At 37.6% G+C, this 18,102-nt stretch overlaps 1 protein-coding gene across 5 annotated transcripts in view; it reads left to right on the top strand.

Annotated features, from left to right (window-relative positions):
• Window positions 1-18,102, top strand: part of RALGAPA1 (Ral GTPase activating protein catalytic subunit alpha 1) — a 223,614-nt gene that overhangs the window by 64,611 nt on the left and 140,901 nt on the right. For 3 of the 5 annotated variants that reach the window (XM_019488740.2, XM_019488745.2, XM_019488742.2), the window contains exons 16-17: window positions 1,033-1,194; window positions 8,786-8,926. In XM_019488740.2, the coding sequence (XP_019344285.1) occupies window positions 1,033-1,194; window positions 8,786-8,926 (303 nt within the window). The remainder of the gene's footprint in view (window positions 1-1,032; window positions 1,195-8,785; window positions 8,927-18,102) is intronic. The other 2 variants (XM_019488741.2, XM_006258745.4) reach the window with 1 other exon arrangement.

The raw sequence follows: 18,102 nt of genomic DNA, 5'->3' as shown, positions 1-18,102 counted from the left end.
CCATGGGAAAGGGAAATGGAAACCAGGTCCCTGTTAATCAGAGAGTGAAAAACAGTCTTAAATGTATTCCTGCATGTCAACAGTGAATGAAAGTCTGTGCTTAGATAAAAATGGGTATAGTTAACATAATACTTGCTTAAGCACATATTCTGAAGCATGAAAAAGAGAACATTTTATTTAAAAAAACCCAACCCCAAACATCCTTATGTATGGAAGACCAAAACACAAAATTCAGACCAAGAAAATGCATTCAAGTGATGGCATATTAGGCACATATTGCTTACACTGTGGATCAGTGTTCTGTTAAAACATATTTTATTGGTGTTCCTTACTTGTTTCTTAAAGTACATGTTGTTTATTCAAATAGTTCCAGCACCTGCTTTAGTCAGCATCCTATAAGTATTACTTTTGGGGAGCATTTGCAAAACTTCCATTCAGAATTTCTCTCTCTCTTTAAGATCATTGAAATAATATTTCATATTGTGATCAGTTTCATATGGATCTTACAAATGCATTTTCCATTAAGCCATTTTATTTTTTTCTTATGTTAAAATGTTTTGATATTTTTATCACTTATGATTCCTAAATCTTCATAGCATCTAATTAATTAAAACACATGGTTCATAAATTGGCTGTATATGTCTTGTCTAGTGGCAAAATAATGGAAATGTTCTTGGAAAAAAGGATAGATATCTACAGTATCTATTTTATCTATATATATCCTCTCTAATCTTATTTCTCTTGAATCTATGAACTGAAGAAGTCAGAAAGGAACTACAACAGTAATAGTACTAGAGGCTTTGAACCAAAATGGATGTCCCTCAATTGATGTTGGTTGATAAGAGTTCAATGTTGATGGGGTTTTTTAAATGCTAGTATACTATACAACTTCTATAGTCACATGCTTAACATTGCAAGGCTGATACATTGACAATGGAGTGGAAAATATTTGAAAAGGTGACCACTTCAAATATCTAGTACATGAGCATCTCATAGGATTAAATGAATAAATTCACAATTATATTTTTACAGGAGTTGGGCATGAGTTCCAAAAATCATCTGTTGATAAGTCATTTTCTAGAGGCTGGAGCCGTGATCAGCCTGGACAGGCTCCAATGAGACAGCGCAGTGCTACAACTACTGGATCTCCAGGAACAGAAAAGGCAAGAAGCATAGTACGGCAAAAAACAGTTGGTATGTATCTGTAAAAACTGAGGGGTGTGTTGAGAGGGGAGAGGAAACATATTCATAACTGAACATTTTTTTGCATCTACTTGGAGAGCTTTTCTTTCTATGTGCATTCATTTGTAGTGTATTTGAATATGTTGTACTGTCTTTTATAGCGTTTTGTGGGCAAGTGAAAAGCATTTGGTTTCTAAATTTAGATTTTTGGCAAGTGCAGATAATTTTAAGCAGTGTGTTGATGCTTCTTTGCAATAAGTCCCATTGTTTAGGTACAAATTACCCTTATTTATAGAAAGATCTAAACATACATTGTTTTAGTCCTTTCTTGCTTTCTAGCTAAATAACATTATGCGTAGTTAGTTAATATAAAGCCCTCTAACAAAGGTGTCTTCATCCTTTTTTTTTTTTTTTTTAATTATGCAAGGGATTTCCAAACTACTGTACTGTAATGAAAAGTGTGTAAAGTATGTGAATCAGCTAGTTATGAAAATGTTTTGTCTTTGATATATCTTAAAACCTCCAGGATCCATGGATATGTACACATGTGTACAGATCTAAATTTATACAGATCAATTTCTTGTCTTCACTACTTGCAGATATTTTTTCCTGTTTAAAAATGAGTAGTGATGGTCCGTGTTTCTGGTGGATTACTCAGACTCATATGCATTTGTATGACCTGCTTAGGAAACTCTAATGTGAAGGGGATGAAATGCTTATATACCAAGCCATCTCCAAAGATGATCTGTGCTGTCTACTGCATGAAGGAAAATTACATTGATTTAAATTTCTTATTTAAAAAAAATAAAATCTTTAAAAAAAAATTATATTGCTGTTTCAACATCTTCATAATGGTAGGTGATCTCATTCAGCAAGTGCTGTCTTTTTACTAATGCTTCCTAAGAGCAGGTACATTCTGATACAGTTTATGATACAGGGAATACAGGTCAGCAACTGAGTCTATAATTGTTCTTCCCTTTCCCCAAAATTTTAGATCCAATTTATATTTTTAAGTCACAGGGTTTAATTATTTAAGATTTTCTTTTCTCTTCAAAATACTTTGCAATATTACTAGAAAACTGTAGACGTCCACCAGGACTGGGGACACATTGTACCAGGGCAGTTCAGGCATATAGGACAACAATCATGGGCCCCACAGAATTTAAAAGGAACAACTTTAAATGTCTGGCTTTCTCATGTGTTCAGACACAAAATTGCACTTCCAGTGGTTTATGCAGAGCAAGCTCTGACATCTTCTAATTTGATTAAGTAGTCTTCATGGTTCAATTATACATTAATTTATCTGTATTTAGCTGATGATGGCTCTTAAAACAGTTTTCTGTTAAATCTTCAGCACTTTCAGAACACAATGCCAGATTAAAGTTTCTGTTTTGGTTTCTTGAAAGTGTATGCATTTCAGATATTTTGTCAGATGCTACTGCAGTTTGGCTAAGTTTTTAATGGATTCATGTTAGTATGTTAGTTTCCTTTTAAAAGTTAGATATTTGCATGGTTTGGATCCTAAATCACTGACATTTATCCTGATCAAGCAATCCATTTTACATAGTCAGCATCAAATTAATCTAACTTTAAGCTTCTCATACTATAGTTTATATTGCTTTTGCTTTTGTCCTCAAAGCAATCATATCTTTATAATCTATTTCTGCATTAACATAAGCAGTTAATATCTAAGACCCCTTTCATACTTGCATGGAAATATATTTTCTGTACACAATCATACCAACACTAATATTACAGTAAGGTAGAAAGGCATGAATTAGTTACCAAAAACTGTCTCCCATATCCTTTTATTTATTTATTTTTTTAAAGAAAGTTTTTCTCAGTAAATCTCCACACACATGAGGCTTATGGGGTTAAGGGCTACATGCCTACTGTACAAGGTGGTTTGCAAAATGAAACTGAGTAACTGATCTTATCAGAGAAACTGCTAGGTGTCAGTTTTTACAGATGGGATTAGTAGTAAAACTGAAAATCATCCAAGTCTGCCTAAAAAAGCCAGCATTCTTAGCAGGGCATAAGCGATGCCTTTATCTTTTGAGATCTAGGTGTGCTGCAAATGGCTAACACTTTTTGCCCAGTACAAATAACTGTCCATATTGGTTGCGGGAGTGTAGGTTGTACCTGTGTTGGCCTAAGGATATAGGCAGACAAGGTTCTTTGGGTGAATCTGATATCTTTTATTAGACCAACTTAAATAGTTGGAAAAAATTTTCTTAGCAAGCTTTTGGGTTTAAAAACCCTTCATCAGGCTGAGGAAGCATCTGCAGTTTACGTGCACTCTTCCCGGATGGAATGAATAGTAAAGAAGCCAGAGGCTGGTGTGCCTGCAAGAAAGACAGTCAGTGAAGATGTTTGAAAGAGCCACCTGGAGATACCATGTGAAGAATTGCTGCAGTACAAAAGAAAACCCCCCATGAATCTCTCACTGCTGGTTAGGACATATCACCCCTCCCTCAAACCCATACAGAAAATCCTCAAACAATTACAATCCATACTAGAAGCAGACCCAGTTCTTAAAGAGATCTTCCCAGAACCACCCACCCTAGCCTTCAAACAAGAACCTCGCTAACCTCATCACCAGAAGTAAGCTTCCTACGGCCCAGAACACACTGAATGGATCCAAACCATGCCAGGACAAGAAATGCAAAACCTGCTAACACATCTCCACCACCTGCACAATTACTACACCCCACAACAGAACCATCAGCGTTCCTGGATGTTAGCTGCACCTCCAGAAATATAATATATCTCATCCAACGCACCAAATGCCCTGATGGAAAATACGTAAGAGAGACCAAACAACAACTGTGCACCAGTATGAACACACACCGGAAATATATTAAAGACAAGAATACCCAGTTACCTGTGGAGGGACATTTCTCACAAGAAAACCACTCTCTCTCCAATCTCTCTGTTCTAATACTCAAAGGGAATTTACAAAACACTTTTCACAAATGAGCCTGTGAACTTCAATTCATCAACCTCCTGGATACAACAAATCATGGACTAAATATAGACATTGGATTTATAACACATTATATCCTGCCTAACATCTGACTCTACAGGTACCTCTCCACTATTTACCTGCTACATTCATCCCTCTTCTCCCCCTAATGCTGTCTTTCACCCACTGACTCCTCAATTTACATCTTCACTGACTGTCTTTCTTGCATGCATACCAGCCCCTGGCTTCTATATTATTCATTCTGTACAGGAAGAGCACACACCAACTGCAGATGCTTCCTCAGCCTGCCAAAGGGTTTTTAAACCCGAAAGCTTGCTAAGAATTTTTTTTCCATTTATTTAAGTTGGTCTAATAAAAGCTATCAGATTCACCCAAAGAACCTTGTCTGCATATTGGTTGCAGACATTTTAAGTGATGAATGAGTACTGTATTTCTTGTGAAGTATAGTATCAAAAAAGTAGTATCCTTCTAACTACAAGTGTTATCATGTATACTTAAAATTTACTTGAATGCATAATCAGATAAGTTTTTAATTTTAGTTCTTATATTAACTATATTTCAAGCAAACTATCTAAATATTTATTGGTCTGACACTGTACTGCTTAACCTGCAGTAAATTGAGAAGGATACTGAACTTTCTTAATCCAGTTTTGCATACAGAAAGTTACTGATTCATAGTATACAAAGCTAAATTTAGAGCCTCTTGCTGGTGATGCCTTGGTTTAGCAGCTAATTTAATTAGAAAACATGGTTTCCTTTCCCTTTCTTCTAAAGAACCAAGACAGGCACTGATTATTGCCATATTTAATCCCGTGCCTCATTATTTTAAACCCTGTAATCATCATGAAAAGACTGTGTGTTAATACCTCAAAGCACTGAGAGAGGTATTTGTTTGATTTATTTTAAATACATGTACATAACACACTGTGATAATGGTAGTATTTGGCACCCAGGTGTAGAATAAATCTGTCCTACATAGTATTTGGTTGCCAGATCTTCCCCTTAAATTCAATGGTTTTTTTTTCTGTAAGTAGGCCTGAATTTAAGTCTGGAATTTAGTCAGTCCTTAGATGTTGCATGCTTTTTAATATGCAGTTCATTTCCTTTGACTGTGAGGAATTTACTCCTTATGTTTGAGTAGGAGGGAAGTGCATGTCGACTATATTATGGTAAGAAAAAGCTGGGGTTCCCTTTCTATCTATATGTTCTGTGTACATTTGAGCAGGTTGGGGTTTTTTGTGTCATCCTCATTCCAGCACACATTAGTTGTGCATCAAGTTTGTATATATTTATGTGACTCAAGAACAGGTTTTGATATGCAGTATATACATTTTTAAAGCCTGATCTTATGTAAAGTATTTTTGGAAAAGGGCCTCTAAACTTTGTATGCATGTGGGTTGAAAAATCTTCTATACTGAATTCAGATACAAGACTACTCCTAGCCTAAACTGCAGATTTTGGTACTAGAGAAGTATCATAACATGTGATATTTACCATCCTGTAATCTGGTTATCAGTGAGGAGCAAAAGTGAATAATGTGAGATATCAGGGATGTATTTGGTAGCCATGTTGGTCTGAGACAAAAAGAAATGCAAAACTCTAAAACTCTTGGTTCAGAGATAATACTTTTTATTAGACCAACTAAGAAATCACAAAAAAATCTTTTAAAAAGATATAATAGTTGTGTGATTTCTAGTTGGTCTAATAAAAGGTATTATTGGTACTGAACCAAGAGTTCTAGAGTTTGCATCTCTACTGTGACAACTCAGTAATAAAATCTTGTACAAGAATCTGGCTCCAAATAACACATTTACTTGCATATCACGCTCTCCCAAATAAGGTATTACTTTATTTTGGGAAAGTAGAATGATTCTTCCCCCCCCCCTCCCCCCCCAGAATTCTAACCACTGCAGTACAGGCTTCCCCAGACTGAATATTGGGCTCACCTTTGCTAAACATTCCCAACTATATGCTGTAGGAAGGCAGAGGCCACTTATCAGCCTCACACCCTCTGGCTGCAGCATCATCACAGCAGCTTTTGGTTGATCATCTAATTGGGCAGTGATTGTGACAGGGTTAAACTTGAAGTTGTGGTGCTTCAGCCAGAGGGCAAGAGAGGCTGATGAGTGGACTCTACCTTTCCTTTATGAAGCATGGAATCTAGCACAGCCTCTGGCAGCCATTCAGTCATCCTCATGCCTCCATCCTGATATAGAAATCAGCTTCCTCATTTAAAACATGACATGCTTACACAAGCAACAAGGCTGCTCTGATGCACTATAATTGCAGCGTGTCAGAGCAGACTGGATTAACTGAGTCTGCTGGAGCTACAGTAATTACCACGCTCCAGCAGACTCGAGCATCACATGTATCAGCATCCCCATGCTGAAAAGTGGCAGCAGGGGCGCTTTAAATAAAGTTTGTTTGATGAGCTTTAGTTAAAGCAACCTCACCCCCATCAGAGCCACTCTAATTCAAGTGCTCCTGTGCCCCACCCCACACACCCCACTCCTAGAGCATGGGTATAAATGCTCATGCTACCCAGTTTTGGATGCCTAATTTTGGGGGGTGAAAAGTGTGTATGGGATGTGAGTAATTATGGTAGTTAGCAAGTCAGCATACAATAAAAACACAAAGCATTGCATATCCTCTTTTTTGTCTCTCCCTCTTCTAAAAAAAATATATGGAAGGAGACTAAATTTAGACTTTTTTTTTAATTGCCTACTATATTCAAAAATATTAAGCATGGCTCTGCCCACTTGTAACCTGTTATAATAGTCTGGTGCTATTTATTTTAAAAGTCCTGTCACCCAACGTTTGTTCATTTACAGACTTCAAATCCTGGCTCTCCTCTACTTGACTACTGTTGGGAATATAGCACATCTTATTTAAATTAAAAGTTAAGCTGCACTAGTTAATGCAGTTCACAGCTCCTCATATGCTAATGGTTTGCATTTTTATCTTAGAAAATTTACTTTTAAATTTCCATTCTCTTCATTGCAAATGGGCTAGATTAGTCAACGGTCTGAGTTGCTATTTCAGATCAAAGAGGGTTAGATCTCTTGGATAAAATTACCATTTAAAATTTATGTGGTCTGGTGTTTAATATAAGAAGTTTGATATGTTCTCTTTAGCTTGAAAAAACATCTAATACTCTAGTTCCTTTGATTTAAGATGCGTGAAAATCATGCCATATACTTAAATAATAGACTATGACTTATAGATCTTAAAAATAAGAGGCAGTTGGAGTCTTGCATGTGAAGTTACATGTAAACTTCAGAGTAAAGCAACTTCTAGTTAGTTTATGAGGGAGAAACCAATTTTTAATAGAAAACTGTTTCAGTTCAGAGTTCCTAGGTGGTTTTAGGACTGCCACTATACTTGTCATCTGTATTTTCTAGTTTGCATACATTAAATCACCAATTTTTTCTGCATGTTGCTGTGTTAGAAACATCCTTTTACTTGGGTTTATAAGTGTGATGTGCTCAAATTTCACTTGTACCATGTCCACATACTTCTGATTCCCTTGCAGATCAGGAGCACTCAGTTTTATTAAGTATAATATTCCAAAACATTGTGTACATCAGACAAAGTCTGGTTTTAAGTATATCTATAATCTTTATTTTTTTTAAAGCACCAAAATTCACATAAAAGAAAATGTCAGTGAATGTTTTTATGTCATTTGCTTAAGTTTCTTGCTATTTAAAATGTAAAGAGGAAACTAGTTGAAAACTGTGAATTGTATCTTTTAAGAGCTTTAATCATACTCAGAATTGAGTTGCAATATCTGTTCTTGCTGATATCATAGAAAATGAGCATAAACATGCTATATACCAGGAGTCAGTTAAGACTACTAGGAAAAAATGGGAAATACTACCCTGGTTCCACAACCATATGCTTTTGCATAAAATCAGTGGGACTGCTCACGTGAGTTTTGGGATGCTAGATCAGGATAAGAAATTGTTCATTAAAATCTGGAACTATATTCAGGAACTATATTCAAATTCTCTTTGCAAATAATCAGTTGTTAATTTAATGCTTCTCAAACTTCAATTTTATTTGGAACTATTCCTTGTACTATGAATTACTGTAGACAAAAAATTCAGTTGTCTTTCAGAATGTTTTGTTTTGGAAATTCCTGAATTGAATTTAAGATTATTGGGTTATATAAAAATCATGAGACTCATGTTTAACAAGACAGGCAACTCTAGAAAGGGCAAATAAAGTGTAAATTGCTTTCTGGATTATAATTGCACAAATTCTGAGTGCTTTCGGGATAGGTTTGAATCTGTTGATATTTTTTTTTCCAACCCCTGATGCAGCGGAAAAAAGTGCTATTTAATTCAGTTCTCAGTTTTGGATGGAAAATCATTGTAACAGTCATAATATTGCTGCTTTACATAAACAGTTAAAAACTCAAAATGTTTTATGTGTCCACTGATTTTTTTTCTTTCTTACAGCTCTGCCAATATCTGCCGTGCTGAAATGTTTTAATTTTAAAATTTTCTTCCTTTTTATCTTTGTTTTCTCTGTTGCTGCTTTTTCTGTGACACAAGCCTTTCATTATAGTCACTCTTCTTTTTTCCTTCCCCACTTCTTTCTTTTCCTTTTTTAAAGCCATGAGAAGCCGATCCATTGGTGAATGTGCTCTGCCATCGGCCTATATACGCAGTGCTAAAAGTGCTCCTGTTCTGATCCATACTTCCAAACCCTTCTTGCCTGATATTGTTCTCACTCCCCTTTCTGATGAGCTTTCAGGTAGTGCCACCTCTGCTAATTTCTGCACCCCCTTTATCACTTTTTTAATTCTTCTGCTTTCAAATTCTGCTAAATCAATAAATTCTTCAAAGTAAAATATTCAGGGGGAGGGGGAGGAGAAGGGAAGAGATTAAAGAATGAGCATTTTGAGTTGCATGAAATATCATGCTATACTTGCAATCCATCCTGGAACTGTTAGAAGTTAGTGCTGTGCCAATCTGAATTATTGTCAGTGTGTAAATGACAGAACGCTTATTTTTTTCAGTTTATTAAGTAGCTGTAATATAAAATTCAAATGCCAGGAAATAAAAATAATCTAAATTTGTATTTGATATGGATGGGGAAAAAGGTCTGTTTGACTTGCCATAGTGAATGTTTCAGTATAGCAGTGTTTTAACTTATTGTCCACAGACCTTGTATGGGCATTCTTGTGGCAACTGTATAGAGGAATAATTTGTGATTAGATATCCTTTTAAAAATGAAGTATGGTGAAGTATATTCTATAGTATGTTTTAAAGAATGAAAAAGTAAAAAAAGTTAAGCCCTTGCAGTAGCATTTAAAAATGAGGATGACATTTGGGTCCAGTGCATGACTAGAAGTTAGACTTCGTTAAAGTTTCCAAACTTGAAAATGCCAAGGGGTGCTTATTGTATTGCTCATATTCCAGACTGTACTTTGATCTAAGTCAACATGGCTTAGGTTCATGATCATATCATCTGTACTGCCTCTGTGGATAGAGAAGATGCCAGTGGTGTTATGTGGAGGCAGCCCTTTCTTATCTAACTGAATACTTATTGAAGGTTTCAGGATAGGGTAGAGATATAACATCATCACAATGATGGCAGTAGACAGTTTGTTTTTATGGAAGATATTAGCCAAATCTTACCCCCCATCCATCTCACTCTTTTGACTATTAAACATCCCTTATGGCATCTTGAGTCTGGAAGTGGTTTGGGAGCTGAGTCCTGCCCCGGAGTCCATTTTTAAGAGATAAGACATCTCAAAAACACACATTTACTATAGTTTATGATACTGTGTCTGTTCTCTCTCTTTCTTCATTATGTAATTGAAGGCTTATTCTAAAAGTATCTATAGCACAATCTCTTATTCTTACTAAGTTTTCACCTTCGGTCAGCAGTGATGAAAGTATTGTTATCATTATGTTGAGACTATGATTTTGAGCTTGTTCGATAAGAGAACCTTGGGATATCTTCCTAGTAAGCCTGACCTGATTCAGAATCATTACCTTTTGCCATGCTTAATCCATCTCAGTTTGGCATCATATATCATTCAGAATATGTTTACCCTACAGTCTTGAGGTATGAGAATTAATACAGCTAGCTCAGGTGCTAATAGCAATGCAGCTGCAATAACATAAGCATCAGAGTGGGTTAGCCACCCAGGTACATATTTAAGATCCTCCATGTCCTTATATCAGCTGTGCTGGAAACCATGCTGCTGAGGCTTCATTGTTGTGGGTACCTAAATTATCTCAGATAAGGAACGCTGACAGAAGTGACATTTGTCATTAGATCATCCCTCTGACAGTGCTCTCCAGCTGTCCCGTGACAAAAGGTGCACAGCTGCAGAGAGCTTTAAAAGTGGCCAATTGTGCGACAAATTAACCCTTATGTAATGAGGGATCAGATGAAGGTGCTCCAAAGTGGAGTATCTTAGCAAACTTCTGTCAGTCCCTGCACACAATCAGGGCTGAGCTGATACAGCCCAGCTTTGCCCCTGGTGCTGTCTGCAGGGAGGGAAGAGGGGTTTGAGGGAGGGAGAGCATGCTGCAGGCTGGGGTTTACCCAGTCTGAGCTGGAGTGGGGAATGGGTGGATTGCTACAGTTCCCTAGAACTGCCTATGTGGCCCACAAATAATTGCCTGCCCCTGTTCCTAACTCATTGCACTTTAGGTGAAGCACCATGAGTTAGGGCAGGGGAGCTTACTGTTACCTCTCCTGATTACAGTGTAAACATCACTTAGTAAGGTACTACGACGTTTTTGGAAAAAAAGAACCATGATTGGATGTTCAATTTATCCAGAGATGGGGCCATGGCTCATGTTAATTTCTCTAAAGGTTATAATTTGATTCTCTCTCCCTACCTGTTTCTCATTAGAATTGTAACTAATCTACTTTCCCTCATTCTTTATCTTTGATCTTTTATCACCTGCTGGTGATAATGAAAGGTGTATGAAACTATTGTTGGAGTTATTGATGAGTGTATTAGTAGCTGTTTTACCAGCCATTCTCCTCCTTACTTCTAATTACAGAACAATGAATTAAAGTTTAAGAAGGAAAAAACCCAAAACAAAGCATTACCTGCATTCTCAAATTGCAGCTCAGTAGCTCAAGGTTAAAACCATGGCAGTGTGGAGAAGAAAAAGGCCATAAAGGAAAACCTCTGAGATTCTACCTGTGCATTTTAGTATTTTGTCTAAGCTGGTGCTAGGTAATGGGGCTTTCACAGACTAGTATATCTCACTAATCCACAATTTCTCTATTCTTAATTTCATCCCATTCTCTTTTTTCTTTCCTTTATTATGCTTAAATTTATTATGCTAAAACAATTCCTTTTATTCCAGTTTTAATCCCTTTCGTGTGCTTATGGTCTTATTCAGTTCCATCCTAGTAACTATATGAATTAGGAGTACTTTCTGAAGCCTTTTTTTTTCCCCTCTAAAATGTAAAAATCAAATGAGTCCATGATGATGATTGGTAGGATGGGTAGTTAAGATGCGTAGTTCAGTTAAATCATAAAAAAGAGAGAGAAAAAATCTTAGTTTGCTTGTAAAATTCCTTTTCTAAAATCCTATTTTATCTTCTGAAATAGACCAGAGCCAGTTCTAGGATGTTTTTAAGCTAATTTGTACAAGTATTTTTCTTTGTCTGTTGCATTGTTAGCAGAACAGAATCTTTATTATCTCTTACCTAACAAGCTCTTATGAGCCTTTTTGAACAGCTTGCCTCCTTTTTTTCTTTAGTATTTCTAATTAGTTTAGTCAGCATTCCAGGTACAGTAGTATAAGAAACAGGTTGGACTGAATACTAGTTTTCGCCTTTTTTGATGCATGACCCACTTAAACCCACCTATTGGTAAAGAATGTTGGGATGTAGATCTCTTGTCCATGTTTTAGGGAGATGGTATAAACTTGTTAATAAAACACTCTGCTGGATCCCACAAGACTAGAGTTATGTTCCATTTCTGCCACTGGTTTGCTGGATGACCTCTGGCAAATTATGTATATTCTTGGTGCTTCAGCTCTCCATCCATAAAAAGAAGCTAGCAATATTTACCTCAGTTGGTAAGTGTTTTGAGATCTGTAGTGAAAATGAACAAAAGGTAGATAGATCAGGTGTGGGGGATAGAGGTTTTCAAGGTGCAACAGTAGGATGAAGATAGTAGATGTGCGTGCCCATCTGACTGACTTGGAGTTCCTCTTAATTCAGCTGTGGCTTTATCATTGGTATTTATGCATTTTTACTTACATTATTGAATTCAGTTTTTTGTGCAGAATTTATTATTTTTAACAGATTAAATGTTATTTACTAACGTCAGTCTATTCCTAAATTTGTTTAATAAAAAATTAGCTTAACCAAAAATAGTTTCTTAATACACCTTTGGGTAAAATAGAGTTGTCAAGTTGAATTAGCACCTTAGCTGTGATCTGTTAAGTGGCCTTGTAGCCCTATACTGATAATGCATCTTGATCTTTTAATGTAGAAACCTTGATTGAATATTCAACTACATAAGGAAATGCATTTGGGACCACATCAGTTTACTGTCAGAAGTGCCAAATAAGCTACAAGGAACTTTCCAAGAGGACATCCATATATGGGACCTTAAAAGTATCTAGACATCTTAAAAATCAGAGGAACAAAAACACTTTTCTGTCTTGAAGCAGCTGATGGTGTGGTTTTTCTAAAGCATCCTTCTCCCCCACAAAAATAATTATGGTCCTGAATTAACCCAAATGGTCCTGTTTTTAATTAAATAGGAACACTGCAGTAGTTTAATGCTTTAGTACTAAAGGTGAGGGCAAGGCTTTTTCTTTGTTCTTTCTTGTAGCAAATAATTACAGCTTTTCAAAAACAGTTTTCATGTTCAGAATACACAGCTTTTGAGAAGGCATTTTAAAAAGAAAAAGCCCAGAGTCCTACTCCCCACAGTGAAACTACCAACTGGAGTTATTAGCTGCTTTCAGAGAGTGAAGGCTGTTGATTAGTATCTACATAGTCTTAGGAGTTATGAATTTCAAAGCTGATTAGCTAGTGAATTCCTTTAGTGCTTAGGATTACAGACTGGATTTCCTAGAAATATTACTTTGAAATATTTTTTTCTGCATTGGGCCTCTTGATTTACAGCAAGGATGGGCAAAATACCCCACAGGCTGAATCCATCCTGCCAAGGGATTTTGTCTGGTCTACAGCAGGTCCCTTGGCCTGCCCAGCCCAGGTGCACAGGGCAGCCTGGCCTATGGCACTTGCAGTCAGTCCCACCACCCCCAGATGCATAGCACAACTGGGGCAGCCTGGCATCCAGACTCGCTTCCCGGGTTTTAACCTTTCACATCACAGTAAGGATGTGATTAACGATTAAACATTTAACTAATAAGTGCATAATACTTATGCTGATAAGTATTATAACTGGTTATCCTTTACATGGCACAGGGTGAAATCTGGCAGGGAAGCTGGGGAAGGGAAGCTGTGCAGTGCCTCATCAGGAATCAAAAAGCAGGGAGGGAGGGAGGAATGAGGGGGAAGGGGGGATTAGTATCCATAGCCTAAGAGAAAATTGACTCATCAATTAAGCAATTGGCTGCTCATTGACAGGTGTTCCCTTCCTCCCAGGGCAGGACATGGGTTGTGTTATTTGGCTGGGCTTGCCTCCTCCCCCTCTCCCTGCAGTCAAAGGGCCCCGGGGAGCCCAGAGCAGCCCCCAGCAGCAGCTGCCTGAGCTGCTGTGTTATCAGTTAATCATTAACCAGTATAATTAAATGAGGTTAAAGGTATATTTTTTTAAACATTATTTACATTCCTATTTTGTGGCAGCCCTAGAGACTCCTGGCTGCCACTTGCTGCCTGGGCACCCCAGCCCATCTGCCCCACACCCACCACTGGTTGTGGGATCCATGCAGGCAGGGCATGAGGCCAGGTGGATGGGCAAGCCTGCAGGTGGGGAGAAACATCCAGGAGTCGGACGGGTGGGCACAGCCAAGGCTGGGGCTGCGATCTTGGGGCAGTGACAACACGGGGCCAGGACCTGTGGAAGAGCTGCAATCCATTCCCTGCATATCCCTGTGATGTGTGCTGGTTCCACAGGCAGGGGTGTTTGGGAGCAGATTGCAGCTCTGTCCCAGACCCCTGACCCCATGCTGTCACCACCCCAAGATCCTGGCCCCACCCGCCTGTCCTGCTTCCAGGCACTGCTTACCCCCACCTGCCTGCCTGTCTGCAGCCTCACCCTGTCCATATTGCCATGCGTCCTGCCTGTGTGTGTCTTAGCCAGTCTCCATGGAGACCCTGGGATTGCTGGGCAGTGGCAGCACAGGGCTGGGACCCCAGGCAGCTCCATGATCTGCTCTCCACACACCCCTGCTAGCAGAACTGCTCTCATTGCAGTGGCACATGGGGAGCAGATTGTGGTGATGCCCCAGAACCTAGTCCTGTGCTGTCACTGCCCTGTGATCTCAGCCTCTGCCCTGCCTACCTGTCCCACTTCTGGATGCTGATCCCCACCTGTACACAGCTCCATCCCAGCCACCTGGACCAGCGCACAGCAGAGCCACTTTGGAAGTTTTGGTGAGCTGTTAGGGGCAGGGAAGGTGTTGGCCCAGTGTGGTGGATGTGGGGAGGGGGTGGGTGCTGACCCAGCCTGAATCATCTCATCAAAACTCCCTACCTAAGTGGCACTCTGGTCCAAATAATTGCCCATCCCTGCTTTAAAGAGATCTTTCCACTGATATAAAAGTAACATAATATATCCATCCATAATTATCTTGAAATAGATTATGATGCTTAAAATGTGGAAGTGTGACCTTACAGTACATAAAGTTAACATTCAGGAGTAAGCTGCTGTAAGTTAACTTTCACATATCATAGGATAAGAACATATATGGACATAAACTGCAGAGTAGTTTCCCTGGTTTGTTTTTATGCTCTTGCCTAGAAATCCTAGTTTTCAGGAGAAAAGTGTGCAGTATGTTAAGGGAAAAAATGCGTTCTTGATGCAGGCATGATGTTTCTGCCTGAAGGTCAATCAGCTGACAAAATTGTGGAAGAAGCTAAACAGATATATCTAGACTTATTATATGTGTTCTACATACAGGGCATTTTTACCAGGGTTGTAATTGTTGTGCATGAGTCTGTCATTTTTACATATTTTTAGGATCTTCAATGTTATGCTCTATTTCCATGAACAGAAAAGCAACAAGGTGTCCAAATTTGATTTGCAACATAAATATGAGAATTTGCAAACTGAGACTTGCATTAGAAATATGATTAAGTACAGCTTACTTTGTTGGGTATCATATCTGTAGTCTTCTTTCAAAACTCATTCCTGTTAAACAGTCAGAGGTTAGGAAGACTAAAAGAACTGGTTCAGGAACCTTTGGAAAAAATGGTGAACAAGGAAATATAAATGGTAAGGCACAGGGGAAAAACAGCTTGGAAGCGTTTGTAGGTAGAACAAAGTTGGTTTAGTGAATAGGGAAGGGTGGGGAAACTTCAAAGCATTGACAGTGAAAAAGGCAAAGGAAGCAAAAAAACAAGAAGAAAGCAATATTAGACTGTTTACTATTGTATATTTACATATTTTTCTTCAAATCCAGTTAAAATGCTGGTGAAGCGATATTATGACTGAGAAGTAAAACAGTCAGATCAGAGTTAATAATGTCACAGTGGCCAGCCCTGCTTCTGCTGATGTTTCTTACATACTTTACGCCCTTAACTGTAGAAACTTACAGAATAATTAGTAATGTAATTTGTTTTTAAAAGAGCACTGAGGGTTCAAAGCCAAAAAAATCTGCTAGTTTCCATTTTCTAAACCCACCTTAGTTGACTTCTGTAATTTTCCCTTGAATTTATATGGACAGTATTCTACTTGCCCACCTACTCTTGTGAGCTGATCTCTGAATTTGAATCCAAATCTTGGCTATCTGCCAGTTCATCGTGCCTGCCGCTAGCTGCTAAAAAGTTGCCTATTTCTCCCGTCTCCTAGTAGATAAAGATGGGGAGGTCGTGTGAGAGAGCACACGTCATGGCAGGGGAATGGGGGAGGCAGGGGGAATGGCTGCCAATTTCAGCTTTTTCACATCCCTTCCCTAATTATATTTATGCTCCTGCAACACTGGTATTTCCAAAATCTTAGGAACCTGTCTGTCCTTAAGGATTAAGGACATGTTTTCATATATGTGAAAGAAAGATCTGATTCAAGCTCCTCAGGGTACTACTGCAATACAGTTAATAATGAGAAACACTCACAGATAGTGTGCCAGGCTGAATTAACACAAGTGTACAGCATGTATGAATTGCAGTTGCTGAGGAACATATAACTTTTACACTTATGAACAAATTAATACATTTCTTAACTGTAACACAAGACATCTTAATGCATTTCCATTTTTGAGTTCCTTAATTTTTTTCTCTTCCAAAAAAGGGGAAAATATTGATGGCACAGGCAGAACACATTTGTTTGCTACTGTCTGCATTCTCACGTGTGTGTGTGTGTGTGTGTGTGTGTGTGTGTGTGTGTATATATATATATATATATATATATATATATATATATATATATATATATATATATATATATATAAAGTGTGTGTGTATATATGTATATGATTAGCACATCATCAGCATTTAACAGATAGAGACGAAAATGCAGCTGTGTTTATTCCAATGTGCTAAGCTCCTTAGGCTTACATATATTTAGAATTCTCCATCCAGTAAATTAATTTTAACATGTACTAAAAATCCACACCACTTATATTTTATTTATAAGTTGAAGTTCATGTAATACATCAAAGGCTCTCATTGCCAGGGTTTATATATTTGGGATTTGCAGATCAGTGAATTAACATTTTTTTTCCAGTACACATCTTGTGTCCCAGAATCTGTTTTCATTTGTGAGTCTCAAACTCTTAGGTCTGCAAAAAAAACTTTCAAAAGATGAACAGAGCATAACTGATCCCCTGACATCTGAAATAATGACTCAAAATACTGAGAAGCTCTCCATTTATCTCCTTGAGTTGTTAACTCAAATATTTAGCGATAATTTAATTTTCAATCTCTTTATCTAATGCGCTGCTAATTAGGTTACAAAAAAAAGTTAATGGGTGATCAGATTATGAAGAATTGCTGGATTTTGACATCGCATTTTGGCACCTCATGCTTATTTTGTAGGCAGAGGTAGACGGAGAATCCAGTATTCTCCCTTTGCAAATAGACTTCTGTATGCCATCATTAAAAACCCATGCAGAGTCTGCTATCATATTTAAAGATGTCCATTGATTATTGTCCATAACTTCTTGATCAGGCCCCAAGATTTAAAACCAGGGCAAACTTGTTGTTAAAAAAGATCATTTACATTTTTATCACAAAAAACACAAAAATTAAGTATGAAAGTAACTCTGTACTCTTTTCACTTCTTCTCCACAATATTTTCTGCAAATAGATAAGTGGAAATACATTGTATTTCCAAAACACTTGCATCCAAAAAACTTTAGAAATTTCAGCTAAAAGACTCATTTTTCCCAGAAGAGTGTAAGCAGTTTAAAACCAGAGGTCAGTTAAGTACCTTCTGGTCAGTTGCAACTAAATCATACTGGAATATAACTGTGGCAGTAATAACTATTCAGTCGCATCATTTTAAAATTATTTTAAAATCATTTTAAGATGTTAATATTTCCTCCATTTAACATTGAATAGATCATCTAACACATCAGATATCTTTTATTGTTACATTTTGGTATGGAGTATAAGTTGGTTGCAAATAAAATCACCATTGCAGTCCTGAGTATGAGTTTTTAGATGGAATATCAATTAAGGTAAGTCAGTTGGTTTGTTTTTATGGTCTGCTAAACTTGATGGCATTCCTTTCATCTCTCTAACAGTGTTTCTGACTCTAAAAAATCGGGAAATAAAAAGCAATCCCTACCAAGCATGTGATGGTACTA

This window comes from Alligator mississippiensis, chromosome 2, assembly GCF_030867095.1.
Source record: "Alligator mississippiensis isolate rAllMis1 chromosome 2, rAllMis1, whole genome shotgun sequence".
Taxonomy (NCBI): Eukaryota; Metazoa; Chordata; order Crocodylia; family Alligatoridae; genus Alligator; species Alligator mississippiensis.
Note: the sequence above shows the minus strand (reverse complement) of the source record. Positions and strands in the feature narration are given on the sequence as shown.